The sequence below is a fragment of the Glycine soja genome, chromosome 8, assembly GCF_004193775.1.
Source record: "Glycine soja cultivar W05 chromosome 8, ASM419377v2, whole genome shotgun sequence".
Lineage (NCBI taxonomy): Eukaryota > Viridiplantae > Streptophyta > Magnoliopsida > Fabales > Fabaceae > Glycine > Glycine soja.
This window is the reverse complement of record NC_041009.1, coordinates 4075254-4095844: the sequence shown is the minus strand read 5'-3', so window position 1 is coordinate 4095844 and position 20591 is coordinate 4075254. Positions and strand designations below refer to the sequence as shown.

General features: G+C 32.6%; 2 protein-coding genes and 1 long non-coding RNA gene across 3 annotated transcripts; 1 reads left to right on the top strand and 2 right to left on the bottom strand.

The window, feature by feature from the left end:
• The first annotated feature begins 707 nt into the window (after positions 1 to 707).
• Positions 708 to 1896, top strand: LOC114422777 (uncharacterized protein At5g39865-like). The gene has a single exon (XM_028389304.1). It carries the CDS (start codon positions 825 to 827, stop codon positions 1635 to 1637), a length of 813 nt encoding a protein of 270 aa, XP_028245105.1. The 5' UTR covers positions 708 to 824; the 3' UTR covers positions 1638 to 1896.
• A 1081-nt stretch (positions 1897 to 2977) lies between these two features.
• LOC114422778 lies at positions 2978 to 4720 on the bottom strand. The gene is made up of 2 exons (XR_003668733.1): positions 3991 to 4720; positions 2978 to 3522 (listed from the first exon to the last, which is right to left on the bottom strand). It is a non-coding gene; the product is annotated as an uncharacterized LOC114422778 (long non-coding RNA).
• Positions 4721 to 5906: 1186 nt separating this feature from the next.
• Positions 5907 to 8634, bottom strand: LOC114422885 (uncharacterized GPI-anchored protein At4g28100-like). The gene is made up of 2 exons (XM_028389441.1): positions 7731 to 8634; positions 5907 to 6389 (listed from the first exon to the last, which is right to left on the bottom strand). The coding sequence occupies exons 1-2, from the start codon at positions 8385 to 8387 to the stop codon at positions 6063 to 6065; spliced, it is 984 nt and encodes a 327-aa protein (XP_028245242.1). The 5' UTR covers positions 8388 to 8634; the 3' UTR covers positions 5907 to 6062.
• Positions 8635 to 20591: the final 11957 nt, after the last annotated feature.

Here is a 20591-nt window from a genome sequence, read left to right as displayed (position 1 = left end):
AAATTACAAGGACTAAAAAATAAATTTAAAATAAAAGTCTAAATTATTTAAAAATAAATATCACTTTCATACTATAAAAACTAAAACATACAAATGAATTATCAAACTATACATATTTAAAAACATTTTAAATAATAAAACTAATTATATTACAAAAAACAATAATTTTTTTTTATAAAAAATTAAAAAAAATTATAACTTATGGATTACCAATCTATATGTTTTATAAGGATTGCAAATCTGTATAACACACATACTTGGAGTTGTAGAAAAAACATACGTACCTCTGCCTCTTCTGCCGTTAACAACCACACCAACCACCAGCACTTGCCAGCGAACCACAATAACCAATGAGCTTGATCAAAAATCACGTACCATCTTGAACCGAACTATCAAGAGAGAAGCAGCCAAAAACAAGATGAAATGTTAAGTGAAGAAGAAATAAGAAGAGGGGTAATTTAGGAATTTCGAAAAATGACTGGGTGCACAAAGCAATTCCCGGTGCGTGTGAAGTGTGTACCAGACCAGGAGCGCAGTATTCATTCAATATGAGGCCCAACATCACAAGAATAAAGAGAGAGAGAGAAGCGTTGGAGGGAATGGGGAGTTTAAATAAGCTGCCTTGGCATGTCATTAATTTTTTAGCGGTCGAGTTGGGTGGGCCCTGCAGCGTTTGAAAATTGAATCGGACAAAGGAGCAAATCAAATTGAAGAAAAGCACCCAAAATGAAATGCTAAAAAGAATAAAGAATTATTAGTAACCTAATGAAGGAGGTTTCCTTTCCATCAGTTTCAGTTCCACCAAAATTCAAAAATCTCTCGGCATGGGGTGCGTGTCTTCGAATTTGCTGAACCAAGACGAAGACTTCAGCACCCAACTTGGCTCCTCCGCACTGGGCCACCACATCGTGTCCCTCACCTCCACCACCTACGGCCTCCTCACCCTCGACCCTCCTTCCACGCCTCCTTCCCGCTTTACCCTTGGATCTCTCTTCCCCTCCGAACCAGAGGTCATCAACTCATGGGAGCTCATGTCCGGCCTCGACACCGACAGCTTCCGCTTCTCTCCTTTACCTTTACCCAAACCCAAAGAAAACCGCCTCACTCCCCCAACCGGTTCCAAACTCTTATTAACCCCAACTCTGGCGGACCGGTTCGAGAAAATATGCCCCCCCAACGGTGAGAAGCGCGTGGTGATCTATACGACGTCGTTGCGGGGCGTGCGGACGACTTTCGAGGCCTGCAACGCGGTTCGCGCCGCCTTGGAGGGATTCGGGGTGGTGATCTGCGAGCGTGACGTGTCCATGCACAGCGGCTTCAGAGAGGAGCTCAGGACTCTATTGAAGGGGAAGCAGGTGATGGTGCCTCCGAGAGTGTTCGTGAAGGGGCTCTACATCGGTGGCGCCGATGAAATGCTTAAGGTCGCCGAAGAGGGTCTCCTTGGAGACTTGCTTGATGGCTTGCCTAGAAAGAAGGTTGGGGCTGTTTGTGTGGGTTGTGGGGACTTGAGGTTCTTGCCTTGCTTCAACTGCAATGGGAGCTGTAAGACTCTTGTTAAGGAACAGGGGAGGACGGTTGTAGTTAAGTGTACCCATTGTAACGAAAATGGCTTAGTCTTGTGCCCGCTTTGTACTTGATTACTTTTTCACAATCATGTCATCACTCTCTTCACTGTTCATATTAACCTGTATTCCTCCTCTCTTCTCTTGGTGATCTTGTATCCCGATTCACCATTTTCAAATCAGCCTTCATTGTTACAGAGCCTGCAATTGCGCACATTAGTATTTATCAATGGATTTTCATTAGTATCATCACTCTTGTGTGGCGTGTAGGCTGTAGCATATAGCCTATAACTTATTTATCGTAATATTAAAGCTTAGAATTTGTTGGGACTCACTCAGTCAAGTTACATTGACAAACTAGACCTTAAATATTTGTTGAAAGAATCACAGGATGAGTCTGTGTTGATTGTGAAATGTGCCATTCACTCATGATAGAGATTAGAGGGTAAAAAGGAAAATGAAACTAGGTATTTGTTAAAATGTGTAGCCCATTGTTCACAACAACACAAGTGTATAGAATAACTTGCTAAACTGCACGAATTGCACATGTTTAAGTGCGTGTTTGCTTTAGCTTCGGTAACGCATGTATAACTTAATTTCCAGGTCCAATTTATGAATCTAACCATTAGCAATAACCAATAGAATCATTCACCCAAAATATATTCAACTAAGGAACCACCAAAAAATATATTCATACTCTCTGTACTGTCCGCACATGAAATGGCAAGGCTACAAAATCACTTGATTTAACAACAATTCAGATAAACAATAGGTTAATTACTAGTTTACTACATAGCAAAACCAAGCTTTGAACATAACTTACGTAACTGTTTTTCTTCTTTTCTGCATCATGTTTAAAGCTTTCTAAAATCTCACGTCCAAGCAGATAACTGAATATTCGGGAGAGGATCAATTTCCCCTTTGGAAAATCATGCCCTGGCTTATAATTAACATAAACATAAAATAACATCATTCAATGCAATGATTTTGCTCCAACCATTATGGTTGGGGTGGGCATGGTTTAGATTTTTAAAAAATTAAACTACATTCAAATCAAACGATATTTTTCAACAAAAGTGGTTAGGATTTTATGTGAACCAGTTTGAAATCCGTTTTAAAACTAGTTTGATTTCAAAACTGGTTTTAGAAACATTTCTGAATCATATACGAGTTGCAAACTTGTTTTGAATGCAAAAGCTGATTTAGAAATAGGTTTTATTAAAGCCAGTTCAATGTTCAAAATTGATTTTTTTAGAAACAAAACTAGCTTTAAAATTGGATTTTCTCGTAAAACAGCTTTTAGCCATCATAATCGTTCAACATATTGAGATTCCCAGCATAGTTGGTCTTTTAACTAATAACTATCATTGCCACTAAGCCTCAGAAAGACAAAATAAAAAATGAATCCATAATAATAAAGGTTCCATCAAAATATTGGTCATGGTTGCTGATCAGGGCGGAATCGTCGAGGCAAGAGCAAACCAATGACAGACTCTGAGACGTGTGTGTTAGACACACTGTTCTTAAGGATTTTTTCACATAGTGCGGCTAGAGAGAGTAAAAGCGAAAACCACAAAAAATTAAAACATTTCGTAAAATATTCCAACATTCCCTCTTTTGCATGTGCAGACAATTTGTACTACATCAAACCATTTGGCCCAATCTCATGTGCACAACACCTTTGTCTCGCTATCTAGTTTAACCCATCTTATCTCATGCAGATATATATACCCTTTGAGAAAAGCTAAACTACTCAATGCAGGATTTGAAACTTTTGAAATAGTCCACAAAAAACACAACATATAATGTCTTGAAATTTTCTGGTTGACTGAGCCTTAAATCTATTTTCCATAGAACCCCTGTGTCTATAGACTTCTGTAGAATTTCCCTTGACATTCTTTGAAGTTTCAACATCACTGCAATGTTTTGCAAATCCATACACGTGTACCTAGATTGCCAACTACAAAAAGAACAACCAATCAGACAGGTACAATCCCCTTACACAAGATTCTACAACAAGAGAAAGTGAAGGAGTTAAAGGAATCAGAATAAGGTTTCAACCGAGAACAGAAAATGCAGTAAAAGCCAAAACAGAAACACAAAAAGAATAAACGCATGCATTGCTATTGCTAACCGTATAGCCAAATCCAAATCCCTCAGTAAACAAATAAATAAATTACCTTCGGTGCTAATTCAAAGTATACAAGAATGTCAGGCGTAGAAAAGAAAAGGCTTTCAACTGAGAAAGCCAGCAAAATAGTCATTTATAAAAAACAGAAAAATTATAATAACCTCATCCAATCCAAAGATTTTGATACAACCATTATAACAATTAACCAACAAATTAGTCCATTTACAGAACCACAAAAAATATTCACACTATACGTATTACCCATATATGAAATGACAAGGTTTCAAAACCACTTACTTGACAGTCACATAAATTCAGATAAGCCAATCATTGCGGAGGAGCTCAGTTACAATAAGGGAAAACCATGCTTTCAACATAATCAGTAGATTGCAACCAAACTTTTTTTAGAGCTAATGTCAACACTCAACAATATTCTCTACTCTGTCAAGAGTCATCTCTCCGGTTATACGTAATAAGTTTAAAAATCTTCATTGGTTGACAGCAACAAAACATGGCTGTTTTCAGACATGCACAATGGGAAGTGATATGAACGTTGAGAATTAAAGATTTGAACATGATCACAATTAACATTCAGCAAGACTCCTTCATTTGCCAAACAGAGAAATAATGATTTCCGTGGTGATAATGAGAAAGACAGAGGCATAAGCAGCCCCTAGATCGACCAAGCAGGCAGTAACAAACATCTGTGTGTTTCAATCCTCAAATCAAATGAATAAATTACATAATAGGACGCAGTCTCCCTGTTAATGAGAAATAGGTCTCAAACAGACCAATCCATTCAACTTGAATGGGGAGCCACAATAATCAACTATGGAGCAGCAGTGTATGGAACATGGTTCTGATGCGACTCAAGAACAGCTTCACAAAAGAAGGATCCAAGAATAACGAATTCCAAGACTTCGCATCAGAACGATCACTGGAAGCCATGACAGGATTTCCAGGACGAGTTCCTGAGGGAGAACTGGACCATAACGACCACTAACCTTTTCGTCTATACGCAAAGGAATCTTCAGAATGGGATTTTTTAAAATGATAACAACAATTTTAAACTCGTCTTCTAATGATAAAAAATATCTTTTTTTTTTTTGGTTGAAATTTTAGTTTTTTTTAATCACCTTGATCAAGGTCTTTGGTTATTTAGAGTGAATTTTTTATTTTAAGATGATTTTTTTAATTAATTTTTTATATTTGTAAGAATTCAACATGATAAAAGGAGATTTATAATATTCACATTCATGCTCATCCAACCAGACTACTTTGGTGGTAAATGAGATGTTTAGGATGATAGTAACAATTTAAAACTCATCTTTTAATAATAAATAAAAAAATATCTTTTCGTTCTTGAAAGAATAAAAATGTTAATTTTTTTTAACCATCATAGAAAAAAAAATTATTAGATCTGGAATCAGCACGTCAACTGTTTCTTGACCAATTCAACATATGTAAATTAATTTAATAAAAGTTGATCAAAATTATGAACTACTTTGTATATTGGCGCTTTGTTTCTATAATTACAATTAATTATTATTTTTATTTCAAATTAAAAATGATTATAAAAAATCAAGTAATGATATTAATTATTTTATATCAAATAATAATAAATTTTGTATTTTTAAAATTAATTGTAACTTAATATGTATACTAATATTCCTTCTCGATCTTCCGGAGCATGGATTATAGAGTTTTATAGGATTCCAAATGTCCAAATTCACTGCTTTGCTGAATCAACTGAAAAAATATTACTTTATGTGGTTTAGTTTTTACAATTTGTTATACAAACATTTTAAATTTTAAAATAAAAAAGAAAGTAAATATAATATCATTAATATAATATTTTGTAATTAAAAAAATATTTTCTATAACATGTTTGAAAAAAATTATCTAAAAAAATACGGTTATTATTTTAAATATATGCTAAATCACTATATTATCTTTTACTGCCCGTTTCCCATGTCATATTAACTCCATGTTGAACTCGTGATACATCGATATCCTTGATATAATTCAGACACTGAATCAGAGATATCAGGATTGTGATGGAGACGTAAACGTTCCCTAAATGATAAATTGCCCGTGAAACATACAACTGTCTATAAATAATGTCACCACAACGACTCAATGTAATCCAATTTTGTCCCTCCTATACGGAGCACTGGTCGCTATTAGCACATGGCAATGGAGGCCCACCAAAATAATTAAAACCATTATGAATTTTCTATCAATCAAAATAAACCAATTTCAATTAACACCCAAGAAAGAAAATAAAAAAATTACACTCCTAAGCACCAAAGCATAGATTCAAATTTACAAATGCCATGTTGGGGAATGGGGATCAATCTTTTTTGCAGTTAGGTGGATAATACATTGAAATAATAATGTAGAAATAACAGAGAGAGGAAAATTGGTGCTTGTAGGTTGGTGGCTGAAGATTCATCTGACATTTCAGAGGAATCAACGGCAAGAGGCATTCCATCACTGTTTAGAGTGCATGATTGTGGGTCAGAGCCTTCCCTGCTCAACATCAAAGCTCGAAGAACCCCCGAAACTGTGTGAATGTAAGCTGTTCTATTCTTAGCCAGAAGCCATGTTAAGCCCATGAGTTCACAGTCTTTGTTATGGATCTTGCTGGTCCTATCTTCTTCTGACTTGCTTGAATTTGAAGACTTCTTTCTAAGCTGCATAGAAGCAATATCTCTTTCAATTAAATTTAGAGTATAGATTTAACACAAATGCCACACCATTGGGCAAAAAGAGGTTTGTTATATTACAGTCTTGATTGGTGTAACATTCACTCATAGAAAAATGATCAAAGCTGCACATCAATGCCATCTCTATTACCAAAATACTACACATAGGAGAAATATCAACCAACTAATTATTCGGCTTAGAAAATGGGTGGTGGTGTTGTACAAATTATAATAATGAGACATCGTGTTATGATTAATTTATTTTTTGTGAAGCAACAACCCCGAACAACATTTGGAACATCTTGAATGAAGTCCAACATTTTTTTAAATAATAAATAAATTTAAGATTCTGAAACAATGCATGGATTTTTATACGCGGAAAAAATAGGCACAAGAGACAGCATTTTTGCAGACTGTTAAATCAAATCGGAAGCAGGAACGATAAATCCCAATATGGCCACAGATATTATAGCATCTAATGCCAAGAACTACAGAAGTTAAGCAGGAAATGTGTCAGGCAATATGTGAATACTTCAGAAGAATCAGAGGGACAATCAGATCTCAGTTTTACTGCTTCGCAGTCAATTTACTAGGTAGCAGCACGTGACAGACAAAAATTAATGGATTAAAAGTACAACTATGTCTCTAGTCTCTACAATTAAACCATCACTAATGTGGCCAAGGCTGGCTAAGAACAAGAACACCGTCTTGTAAGTTAGAGCGTTAAAATCGTTTGTAATGTTTTATGCATTTAATTTAATTTAAGAAATAAAACTCTTCTCGTAAACAACATCTCGTTTTACATTACACGTCACAACCAAAGTTATCAAAAGAGGGAGGTGGGAGTGTAGGACTACTGCTATGTGCTGATAAAAATGGCTTAACACCAAGAATCTAAAAATTTCTATTTATGTTGAAGACAGTATAGGGACATTGCACGTGCTTAATCTATTATAGGCACACATGATTTGAGGACATTCGAATCATTTGACTGAAGTTCATTTCACTAACTTTCAAATTACTGAAGGGTGCCACTAATTATTCTGTTAACGTTCGTGAGCTACACAAATCCAAAGGCGCGTAAAGGAGAGTGCCAAGCAAAAAATCAGCAGTAACTAACCAGTATCCCAAAGTAAAGGAAGGCAAAAAATAACTTTCCCAATCACCAAGCATGAAGATTGAAGATTTAATCAAGATGAAGCCTCGCTCAGCTTGATCATATTGGAATGAACAAGATCCATATCCATCAAATACCAAAAAAACAATGCTAAATAGAAGAGAGCACCAAAACAAAATATGAAGAAAGAATGCTGAAAATAAAAAAGTTACCGAATAGAGACTATGCAAGCACTTGGAGCATCCACCCAGGCCGGGAAACTTGTTGACATTGGTGCTGCTACTCGAGCAATCCCTCGCCAATCTTTTGACACTTTGATTGACAACAAGACTTCCACTTGGAGTAACTGAGAATGACTCAGGACATGTCAAAGGGTGAAGCCTAATGCCACAGTAGCAATAGACCACATCACAAGTCTCATTGGGCTGAAAAAGCTGGATTCCTCTAACTTTCAAGGCCTTCCCCAAGTCACTCACACATGTTTCTGAGTCATCAGGCAACAAGGGCATGTCATAGGATGTGGTATGGCCCTGTGAGGCACTAAGAGCAGTGGCTGAGTATGCAGAATAGAGCCACGCTGCGAGCACAGGACAGCATCTGCTACGGTGGAGGTCATCATCATCAGGTTTGTTGGAGCCACATGCACTCTTTATGGCTTCATAGTGGTCATCTGAGAGGTTGAGAGGGCAGCCTGCAGCATCAGCTTGTTCTGGGAAAGCAGGGATTGTTCCTGTTGTTGAAGATGAGGAGGGGTTTGGGATGATTGGCTGAACCGCATCAGCATCAGGGAGGAGGAGACTAGTGCTGCACAGGAACAAAAGGGTCTTCAAGAATGGTGATTTTGGAGGAGGCAGTAGTGTCAGTGTCATAGTGACTTTAAGATACACTCTTTAGTCCAAGGAAAAGGGGAAATTAAGGTGGGTATGAATGTGGATAGATGTGGTCTTGTTTCTCTTCTGAAGAGAATATTGGGATGGTATGGGCGTGGTGGCCTGGCCTCTGTTGGGTCAGAACTCAGAACTCACAAGCCAGGAAAGGGAAAGAGAAATAAAGGCTGGTGGCCTGGTGGGGTTCAGCTAAGTTTGGCACTATGCTAATGCTACCTCATTTCATTTAGATCTAATCTAAGAGTAACTTAGTACGCTCATTTTACCTCTATAAAGTTTCGTACAGGGATTAGCAAATAAATACCTTCATTCATGGGATAAATGAACTTGATTGTGTTCCATCTTTTTAGAATTTTTACTCTGCTAATTTTCTACTTTGTCAGTTTCTACATCTATCATTTTCATTGGACGTGGACGATATGCATGCACGAGGTAATTCAACCGGAGGTAAGAGTAAGACTACTATAAACTCTAGCAACTCAAATTGAAGACTAGTAATTAAACTTAAACAACTATATTTACTCGGTAGGGTAGTTTAGAATGTATCATATTTGTTGTTTTCCGGTATTTTACTATGATTATGTATAAACATAAATATGAAGGTAATACATGACATTGTGTCTGAAGGAGAGAGTAACACAGAACTGCCCATGGTTTAATTATTTCCGCCAGCAGTTGTTGTAATATTCTAAGTATTTCTTAATCTTTGTTTAAAGTCCTTCGCCTAATTATGGAGATGAATTATGTGCCATGACTGGTTGACTACCATCTGCGGATCTACCCATTTAATTTCTTGTTAGTATGTAGGAGCTGGAGGCAAATTTTGGAATTTTATTATGTGTCGATAGCAGTGTTCTGTTCTCCAAGTCTTGACAACAACTTGTGTTTCCTTGTGACAAATTATTGAAGGGGACAAAGTTAAACAATATACGGCAAAGTTAAATAATTTTCTTTTCGCTGCTGGGATTAGATGATTACTGATGAACTAATGAAGTATTCCTTTGGAATTATTTCAAAAATAGAATCCTAAGGGATAAGTCTTGAGTTTAAATTAGAACTCAAAAACTATTTTTATTCTAACATTTGAGTTTAAATTTGGAAAAGAGTTTACAAAAGAGATGGAGTTATATGTTCTTGAGATGGATAATTAGTCTAGCGGAAAAAAATACTAGTTTTTAACTTCATCACCCACTTATTTTTAATGTGATTTATTTTTTCATTATAAATGTTCATTAAACATAATTTGGTTAATCCTTAGATTTATCATGGTAACCATAAAAATTTCTCTTCATATTGATGAAGGGAGGCAAGTAGAGGTAAAAATAGATCAATAAATATATCGGAAATCTATGACCTGATCCGTCAAAGGCCTAATCTATTCATTAAAAATGTTAGATTTATATTTTTAAATAAAAAGGTCAGACTTTATGTTTAAAAAAACATATTAAACCTGGTAAACCAATCTATTTATATAATAATATATAATATTTATATTTAATATACAATTGTTAATATTAATAATAAGTTTTATAATAAAAATAATGTACGTAATAAATAAGGTTTGTTGGCTTTTTTAGACTTATTAGTCTAGTTAGATGTATTGACTTGTTTATGTCTTTTATGAAAAAGGTAATGTAAACAAGTTTTCCAATAAGTCAAACTTTTAAATATGTGAGACTTAAATAAATAAAAAAATTGTAACAAGTAATTATTGATTAAGCTCAGACTTGATAATAATGATATAGAACAAATTTAAACCCACCAAAATCCGGCCTACCTTGACCTGTTTTCACCCTAGGCACCACCAGTTCCCAACTCAAAAGCCAGAGCAATAGGCCTTTTCTCTTTTTTTCCTCACTGATATGTCTTGGGACAAAATTGTGGCCGTGGTAGCATATCACATCACATGTGCTCAACACGTATTTTATATTGCTGAGTTTTATTTTTAATCTAAATTGTGCTCCACTCTTGTCAATAAGACCAACAATATCTTTAAACAAACAAAAAAAAGAGTCAAGGTTGTCTCCTGTTTGCATGTTTATGCATATCGAAAATGTAACAAGGAAATTTCAGTTGCGAATTTTCATATACTCCTTTTGAATTTTATTGTATCGAATTCAAGGTAATTTTCAAATTATTTGTTTGGTTTAGTAGAGAAAGTGAAAAGAATGAAAAGAAAAGAAAAAACAAAAAATGACTTAATTTTGTAAGTTGATTGGTAAGAAAGAAAATAAAAGGAAAGATTAGTTTAGTGGTGTACAAGGTAGGAAAAAAACAAAAAACATATGTATATAAAATAACATAAATATCCATGATAAAAAAGAAGTGTATACAAATTAAAAAATAAGGGTTTTTTGATATTTTCATCTCATACCACCTTTTTTCCGTCATTTGCTCATTATATAGAACTGGATTTGGTGCATTCAAATTCACGCTGTCGTAAATCTGCACCATAAAATAAAGATTAGACCATTCAAATCTTAAAATGTATATTTTAAGTTTTACATGAGTTAAAATATGATATGTTTGTGATGATTACACTTAGCTTATTGTGATTTCTTCATGTATTTTAGCAAGATAATTTTTTTGAGTTTCTTAAGTATTTTTTTAAAAAACAAGTTTCTTGAGTATCCAAAGTTAAAAATATATCATATTCTCATCATATTTGGTATGAATTTTTAAAACCATTTTCACGACACTATAACATTCTCAACAATATTTTTTAATTACCGTTCCTAATAAAAGATCTTTATAAGTGAGAGTGAAAATCCAAGATTCATGAAAGTTTTAGCCATACTCTTAATAACATTTTAAGGATTCTTTTAAACGCATAAAATATTACATTTATCAGAAAACATATTTATAATGCTTCTAAAAATTATAATTATTAGAAAATATAGTTTTTAAAAACACGATTTTCAAAAATAGGAAAAAGATTTTACTTAGTAAAAGCTCCTTAAATTTGTATTATATATTTTAAGCTTCATTTTACTTTTTGCAAAGGATGTTTATCCACGAACCTCTGTCTAGTTGGTGGCAAGCAGCACCTTTCCCTAAACCCTTGAAATGGTAAAACAAAAATTGTTGTTAACCTTCCTAATCAACCAAGTCAAGGAAACCCATGGAAGAATGGCAAATCATAATTATATAGAAACTAGATTTTTGCACCGTGCAATGCACGACTATGTATTTTTTTATGATGATAATTACTTGATTTTATTAATTAATTTTAAATAAGTAGATATCATATATATTCGCGAGTTTTGGTATTTAAATATGAGACTTAATTAGTAATATGATAAATTTTTAGAAAAGTCAGATTAATATTAAGCAAATCATTAGTAAATTATATATATTTACCCGCCTTAAATGAATCTGAATACTGTAAGAATTATTCACTAAAAGTTGTGTTCGAGCTAATTTAAATCACGAAGTTGAAGCATGAGATCCTGAGAATTTCCAATGTCCGTGAAACCGTAAGGCTTAGATTGAATGGCTCCGTTTTCAAAGCAGGTAAATAATCATTTCTATAGTTCTATTGATTCTTAGATTCCAATTTAGTACAATGTGCGTCTGGCTTAAAAAATATTTTATGCTGTTGGGTTTCTCATGAGATGATGCATAATTGTGTCCCCACCCACACAACCTGTAAAATATATAACATCTGTAACTTTAAAAAGAAGAAAGTGTTTTTGACTGTTTTCTCGATCCGTGGCTCAAACCTCTGTTTGGCCATTTTTTCATGAATAGAAACGTGCCTTTCCCCTCTATAATAATATGCACAACCAAAAAGTGACAGAAAGAAAAACCAGCTGTTGCCATTAGATTGTTATCTTATATCCATTATGGGCATTGCCTTGAGCTTTTTGTTTTTTCTTGGGTCTACTGGTTTCTCCCTTTGATCTTATAAAAATCTAAATAATCTCCATGAAGATTTTGTTTTGTTTTTGTTTTTATGTGTTTGTCTTGTCAATTTATCATATATTTATTTTAGCAAAAGAAACAAATGTTATATGTCAATATGACTATCTAATATCACTTCTTTTGTTACATGTCAAATTAGATGTGCTAAAATTGAAGGAAAAAAAAAAGAAAAAAATATAACGAAAGAAGAAGGATTTTTCAACAATATAAACTGCAAAGGGATGCCTGTTGCTACTGAATTCAACTTCGCAATGATGTAACATTTATAAGATAGAATCTGTGCAACATAAGTCATAAGGTGTGCTGCGAAAACCTTAGTATTCTTCTCCATGCATGCTAACCCCACTATTTCTCGGTGAAATTATTTTTGTTTTGTTTTGTATTTAATTCTATTTGCCTGTCGCACGCTTTGCAGTCTAAAGCTGCTAAGGAGACTCATGGTGCCAAAGCAAAAGGCCTCGCTCTCTTTCTCATTATGAAACTTTTATTTCACCAATTACCAGATAGAGGTTTTGTCATGTGAAATTAAGAAGCCCTTTACTGCGTATTCGGCACAAAAGAAACTTTTTTGCTGTTGTTATTACTAGTGCTAGTATATGTCACCTTTTCTTTTATCTTAAAAGTTCATTTATATTTTCGGGTCGGCCGGTTGTTGACACTTCGTGATCAATACAAACGCAAGGGATTAAAGGTATGTACTACATAGTTTGTTTGAAGTCCAAAACAGTTTGATCACAGTTTTACCTTTTCTGAATGATTGCAGCTCCTCCACGATGATAAGTAACATTAAGAATATATATGATAAAAGCATTCATGTAATGTGAAGATATTTTCTGAATATCTATCTAATTTGTTCCAAAATATGAAAGATACCACCCATAGCGCGAAACACGACAATTAATGTTGGGCTGAAAGCCTGAACCACCAAACAGAAAGGAATATATATGAGTGTCCCTCTTGGAAAACTCATACCATTCTTTGTAGCAAAATTGCTGTCTTCGCTGCAGAAGTTTGATGAATGATTAACTTTTTTGTTGGCTTAGGAATCCAGCAGCTGAAGTGGTATAGTTACTAGTTGGTGGCAATTTTAGACATATTTGCTACTTTTGCAACATACCTATACGGGAGAAAGTAGTATATAGAGTAAGGGCAATTGATCCTTGAATTTTCACACGACCATATCATGTAAATTTTTTAGTTCGTGACTCTTTCGATCTCTCTTTATCTGTGAAGCACCAACACGATCCCAAATAGCGGTGTCTCTGTTTCCGACATGCCAACGACACGGACACGGACATACATTTATCTTTTTTTTTTCAAAATCATATTTTTTTTAAATCTTAAAAGATAAAATATTATATTTTAAATTATAATAATAGATTAAATTTTTTATTATTTCCTCTTAACACTTCCTCTTCACGTCATTTATGTTTTCTATTTATTTTTTAATCTTAAAGATAAAATATTATATTTTAAATTATAATAACATATTAGAATTTAGATTAAATCAAATTAGAATAACAAACGCTTTCTCTTCACGTCACTAGTGTCACTCCTTTATTCACGTACGTTTTCATTAGTTTCGTCGTTCATGTCTATTCATTACTAGTTTGAGTTTATTGTTGTTACCCTTCGTTCAACTTATGACCTTTGTAGCATTGTCGGTTGTTGGCTCAATAGACTTGCTGTTTGTTATGTTTGTGATTGCTAACCTATGACTTATGTTATGGTTCTGGTTGGATGCATTGTAACTTTGTAAGGTTTACATCTTTGAAATTTTTTCTTTACTTTTCAATTTTTATAATTTTTTCTTCATCTTTCGTAGGCTTGTAATAATTTTTAGTTTAATATTTTTTTTCTTTATCTTCTTACCTACTATTACATTTAATACTTTCTGATTTTTAATTTTATATCCTATTTTGATAGTAGTTTTTAAATATAACATTTAACCATTCATAGTTTTTTTTTAAATTGGTCATTGTGTTCTTATTTTTTTATTTTATTATATTGATTAATTGTAGAGATGAGTACTTCTATTTTATTATAGCCATGAATGATTAAGTGGAGATTCAAATAGAATTCCTTCACACCAAGATGGAGAACTTACTCGTGAAAGATTGAAATGCTTCAAAAGATATTTTGATGATGATAATGAAAGAAGGCAAGTGAATGTAGAGTTTGTAAACTTTTCTGGTGGAAGAGAAGACTTTGGTGATATTAACTCCATAAGGGATAGAGGTCTAATGGAGGCAAAGTCTTGGTGGTTAGTTTATGGTGCTCATGCACCAACACTTTAAAATATTGCTCTTAAGTTATTAGGGCAACTTTGTTCATCATCATGTTGTGAAAGAAACTGGAGTATTTATTCTTTCATTCATTCAATTAAAAGAAACAAGATGACACTTCATTGAACATATGATCTAATATTTATTCATAGTAATCTTTGTCTTCTTTCAAGAAATTTTCCATGATATCATCAAGAAGAAATTAAAATGTAAGACATTGCAGGAGATGAGTTTGGATCACTTGGTGAAAATGAAATTCTTGAAGTTGCTGATTTATCCCTTGATGAACCAGAATTAAAAGTTGTGTTTTTTTAATGATGATGATGATCAAGAAGGAAGAGAAAGAACTTACATAGATTAGGATTAACAGTTTTTTATTTATCTTTTCAATCATAAAGATTTATCTTGGTACTTTTTTAAATGAGACTCTTTATTGAATATATTAACAAGTTTGTTTTTAGATTATTTTTTAAAAAGATAAAGTTTTTACCTTGTGAAATTTTCTTTTGAATGATAATGATACTACCTAATATAATTTTTTGATGTGTCCGTTTGAGATATGTGCTTCATAGCTCTTTATACAAATTAAATAGATGAGATTATATTAAAATGTGTATATTTAAGAAGAGAAAGATAGACACAAAATTTTCAAATGATATGATGATGTGAAACTTTTACATGGGAAAATATATTTTTGTAGAATAAGAAATATATGATGAACAGAGAGTGCAATGTACCAGAAACTTGATAGGCCATAGGCATAGCAGTGAGTTATTGTTTCTCATGGTATTTCCCTTTTCCTTTTTCTTACTTTCCAATGACATCAAATAAGTTTGAAAAATGGTTCCTGAATAATTTTCCTAAAACCAACAAACCTACCGCATTACTGTGGTTGTCAGAACAATTTAACCCCAATACAGAGATCTTGAGAGCAACTTAAAAGGGGATGAGTGAAAAAGGAATGAATGGGCTGTCTCAATCCAAACTCCCATATAATCATTCCATTGTGCTCCATGGACTACTCTTCAGCAATATGAATTATGATAAGTGAATGGGTGTCAAAATTTTAATATATTGATCAAAGGATCAACAACCGGTTTTTGGGTCAACTACCAAATTTGTGTTTAAAGAGAAGTATTAATTCAGTTGATGAATAGAATGCAAGTAACTTTTTTCACTACCGTGGTAGTGTAATCACACTTGATTTTCAAATTAGCCATAATGATGCTTCAATTTAGCGTCTTTTAATCATTCCTATTTGCACTACTTGTCTATCTTTTTATTTATAAATTTATTTATTGCCTTTTGCCTTTACTGTGGTGGAATGCTATTGTAATCCCCTGACTTTTCATTCTCGACTATAGTTACGTTTTAGCTTAACATCTTTTTGGGAAATCATAAGCATGGTTTTTTTTTAAAAGATTGCAATAATAAATTTGTTTGTGAGACTAATCATAAACCCCGGTAATCATTCATCAATGAAATGAAAATATGATCTATAAACATGATATAAGGGAAATATTCGGTTAGGAGAAAAAGACATTTGATGCAATATATCCTATGAAATTGAGTATCCTCTTAGTCATATATCCACATATTTTGTATAATACGTTTCGACCTTCAACATATACAAGTGATGAGTACCGTTTAACTATGGTTATCGTCAATAAATCCATTTAAAGATAATTACTTTGTTAGAAACACTTAAGTAGTAAAGCGAGATTAAGGATATATTAACTAACTAGTAATCAAAACATGTCCATAGACCTAAGGTCCAATAAGGTCAGTATATAAAGAAAAGAATTTCTAGGTAAGAGAATTGATTCATTATTGAATATTCATTAGATATCATTAACAACTATGAGCCGAATCTTTTTTACATATACTTTGCTCTTTTGGACTTACACGCATCATAAATCTCGACAAAGTATCATTAGATAGACTCCTTGGTACATTAGAAAACTTTTCGACATAAAGATAAAGATAAGTGTCTGATTCATTTGTGATAATAACACATGACTCACTTATTTTGTCATGTCTTGAATGGTTTTGTGAGAGAATATTAACGTATGCAAATTGCATACAACAACTACATTAGAATGGACTCTACATTGGTTGTATTGGTATTATTTTTCATGTGTTGTGTTTGCCATTTGATTTTTCTTTTTATTTTCCTCGTAGAATAGAAACAGCTGTTTATTGGTACTCTTTTCACATCCACATAAAAGAGATCAGAAAACATATTGTTATGGTATTTTACTTTTAGTTTGCGAGTTATTCCTAAAGAATTTGGACAAAGAAATCTAATTCAAATAATTTTTAAAAAGTTCCCAGAAGTATCCACCTTCAAACCAAAATGTGATATTATTAACTTTCTGTTGAAAAATTATAGTTTAGATTGTAAAAGTCTAATCTGATCTATTTATTAAATAGATTAGACTTAAATTTTTTTTAAAATATTTTTTAATTAAAAAAATCAGCCTTTAGGCTCTAAAAGATGCTTACTAAGCCTATAGGTGAGCATGTTTATATAATAATATGCATAATATTTATATTACATAAATATATATAACATTTATATTTAATATATATAATTATTAATATTAATAATAAGTATTATAATAAAAATAATACATGTAATGAATAAGTTTCGTTGATTTTTTTAAGACTTGTTGTCCTAATTAAGCTTATAGGTTTATTGGCTTGTATATAGGTACTATAAAATAGATCACGTAAACAAATCTTTAAGTCAAATCAAGCTAAGGTTTAAAAAAAAATTATGTAACATATAAATAGACCATATTTATACTTAGTAATAATATTGTAGGTTAGGTCCGTCAAAGACTGACATGGTATGTCTTGTATCTATCCATATTAATACCTATATGATGAAAAAAACAATTGAATTAAGATTTTGTTAACTAAAACTCTAAAATTATTAGTTAAAAAAATCAATAAATAATTTTTTTAAAAAAAATGTGTTGGAAATTATATTAGAAATTATTAAGGGTGTATCTCAATGCTGACAAAAAAAAAGTGTGTCTCAATAAAAAGAAGCTTTCAATTTTTATTTTCTTAACTTAAGTTCTTGTTGCAAGTAATTCTTAACTATGGAAATAGAAAGAAAGAAAAAAGAGTACAAAAACGTAAGAGCAGTATTGCTCCCAACCAGAGATAATTCCCTAGGCCCTAAGGTAAACCTTCAAAAAATGAACTTCAGATTAGACCCTCTTTCAGATTATACCTCCTATATTCTACCTTGTATATCATTTCTCTGGCTATAACAATTAATAGACTCTCATGTTTCCTCCCCCTTTAGTCTGTGGACTAAACCCTCCTCTTGGGCCTTTAAATAATAGGCCCAGCCTTAATTACTTTGATTTGGGTCCCTATTAGCCAAACCCAGGTTACGATCATCTTCCCGCAAGTTCTCTATTGTTGTGGCTTATGAATTTTTAGTTTTTATTTTTAGTTGTATATAAGTAACTTTGTATGTGAGAAAACCATAGGATAAATACACAATGAATATGGTGGACTATTGAAAATAAATCATTTGATTCATCTGTGTATGCATAATTTTTTTGCCCACTAAGGTATCCATTAGTAAACTGATTAATTATTGGAGATATTAAAATCAATTTAAGAGAATGACTTCCTCTCATAAATATTTCTTTATACATATGAACCTGAGATCGAATCTTGATCGAATGTTTAAAACACAAAATTATCTATTAACAATGTCATACTATGTTAATCTAAACAAGTTTGCATAATAAGAATTGCATCCCTATTTTAAAGAGATGTCTTACTTTTATATTATATAATTATGAAATTATTTACTATTGTATATTGTATAAAATAATAAGTATTTAAAAAATCATAAGATTAAATGCATTAAATATACAATAAAAGAATATAATACTTTATATAATATTACATCACCCATTTTACATTTTTTTGTGCTAGTATAATTATTAGTTGTTATTCATAAGTTAGTTTGATATTGAGTATTTGCAAGGAAATAGTACTGTGCCTCCAATTTATGGTTCTTTTTGTAAGAATCGTACATATTTTTCTTTACTGTGTGATTTTATAGAGTAGAAACTCCATTTTTGTGACTTAATGTTGAATCCAACTCAGTTTCAGGCCAAAAAAGAGAAAGTTTAAGCAGTTGATGACTCGCTTACTGAGGTAGATCCACTCAGCGAGATGCATCCGTTTAGTGAGGCATCCAGCTCGCTTAGCGGATGACAAACCCTGGAAGAGGATAAGTCAGAGATCTGCGCGCCCAGTCAGCCCGCCCAATGAGGATGTTGTCTCTTTTCGCGCTCAGCGCACCCACTCTCGCTAAGCAAAAATTCACTAACATGGCTCGCTAAGCAAGTTTTCGGAAGCTAAAGAGTCAAAGAGCCTTTAAAACACTGAAGTTGGCGAAGTTTAAAAAAGGAGACGAGTTTTAAGCAACAAAAAGAGCTTAGTTCAGGAAAACAAAAAGATTTAAGGTTTAGAGGCTGGAGGAGACATCCTTCATCATCTTCTTCCAATTTCTTTCACCAAAAATAGTTTATTTCTTGTAGTTTTGAAGCTTTGCTTGTAATGGAAGGCTAAGCCTCTTTGTTGGAGAGTACTACTGTTCAATCTTGATGTAATATTCTCACTATCTATTTACTGTTATTTCTTTGTGTTCATTACTTTTATCTATGCTTATTTTACATGCTTGTGACTTGATCGTCCATTTGTATGTGTAGTTAGGCTTTTTAGTATTGAAAAATGCTTTAAAACCTTAAAACTCGATAGAGCAAGCTAGAAATCTATATGTCTAGGAATGAAGTGCAGTGATCTAGTTCATTTTACACTGTAGACTTAGTGCAACTCTTTTAGTGCAACTCTTTTAGAACAAGTTTGTTGAGGGATTAAGGACAAAGTGTAAAGAGAGTTAGGCTCATTCATGTGAGAAATCATGGTTTGAGTAATTTCTCAGTGTAAGAGCACTAGGATAACATTAAATAGAGAAAAATACATTTTATACATCAAGAGAAATTTAGTAGGACACTCCCTAACGCTCTTAACTTGATAGTTTTCACTTTTTATAGCTTTAGATATTTTGTTTATGTTCAAATAGATTTTATAGTACAGAACTCAACATTTGCCTTGTTGTAATCCTTATAAATGTTTACATATTGAATGTACATGGTCTAGGTGAAACAAATTCCCTGAGAATACGATACTCGGTCTTACCGTTTTATATTACTTGTGCGAATTGGTGCACTTGTCAATTGGTCAACAATAATTCGTCCAAAAATACATTGAATGAAAGGCAATAAATATCCACTTAAAATAATAATTCTTAAGACAAAATAACATTTATTTTATCTTTTCTCTTTCTTATTTATATGGATTATATATCTTTTTTTGGGGATATAATTTGTCTAGAAGTATATGGAATGAAAAACAATAATATGCACATAAAATAATATTTTTTTATCTTTTATTTTCTTAATAAATAAATTATATATTTTGTGTGTGAATATAATTTTTTTAAATGTATGGAATGATAGACAATAATTACTGATCCACTTAAAATAATAATATTTTGGGAGGTAAAATAATAGTTCTTTTATTTGGAAAAGTTGAGGTCTGAGGATAATATATCTCTGTCAAAGCTTACATCCAATCACTTTACAAAATTGCAATCTGCACTCTCTACCACTAATCCTCCTTGAGGACTCCACAAGCACACATTTCCACCTTGATTACACCCTTTTCTTTATCTAGTAGTGCAAGAATGTCATTTACTGTTTAATTTTCTAATGCAGTTAGTGCAAGAATCGCGATTTGTCACAAAGAAATAGAAGGTGTTGTGACTCCGCCAACGTGTCATCCATTGCATGTCACTGATTTTGTGATGGTCCATGCATGACCACAAAATTACAAAATAGAGGTCCCTGATATTTTACCCTTCAGTTTTTCTTTTCAT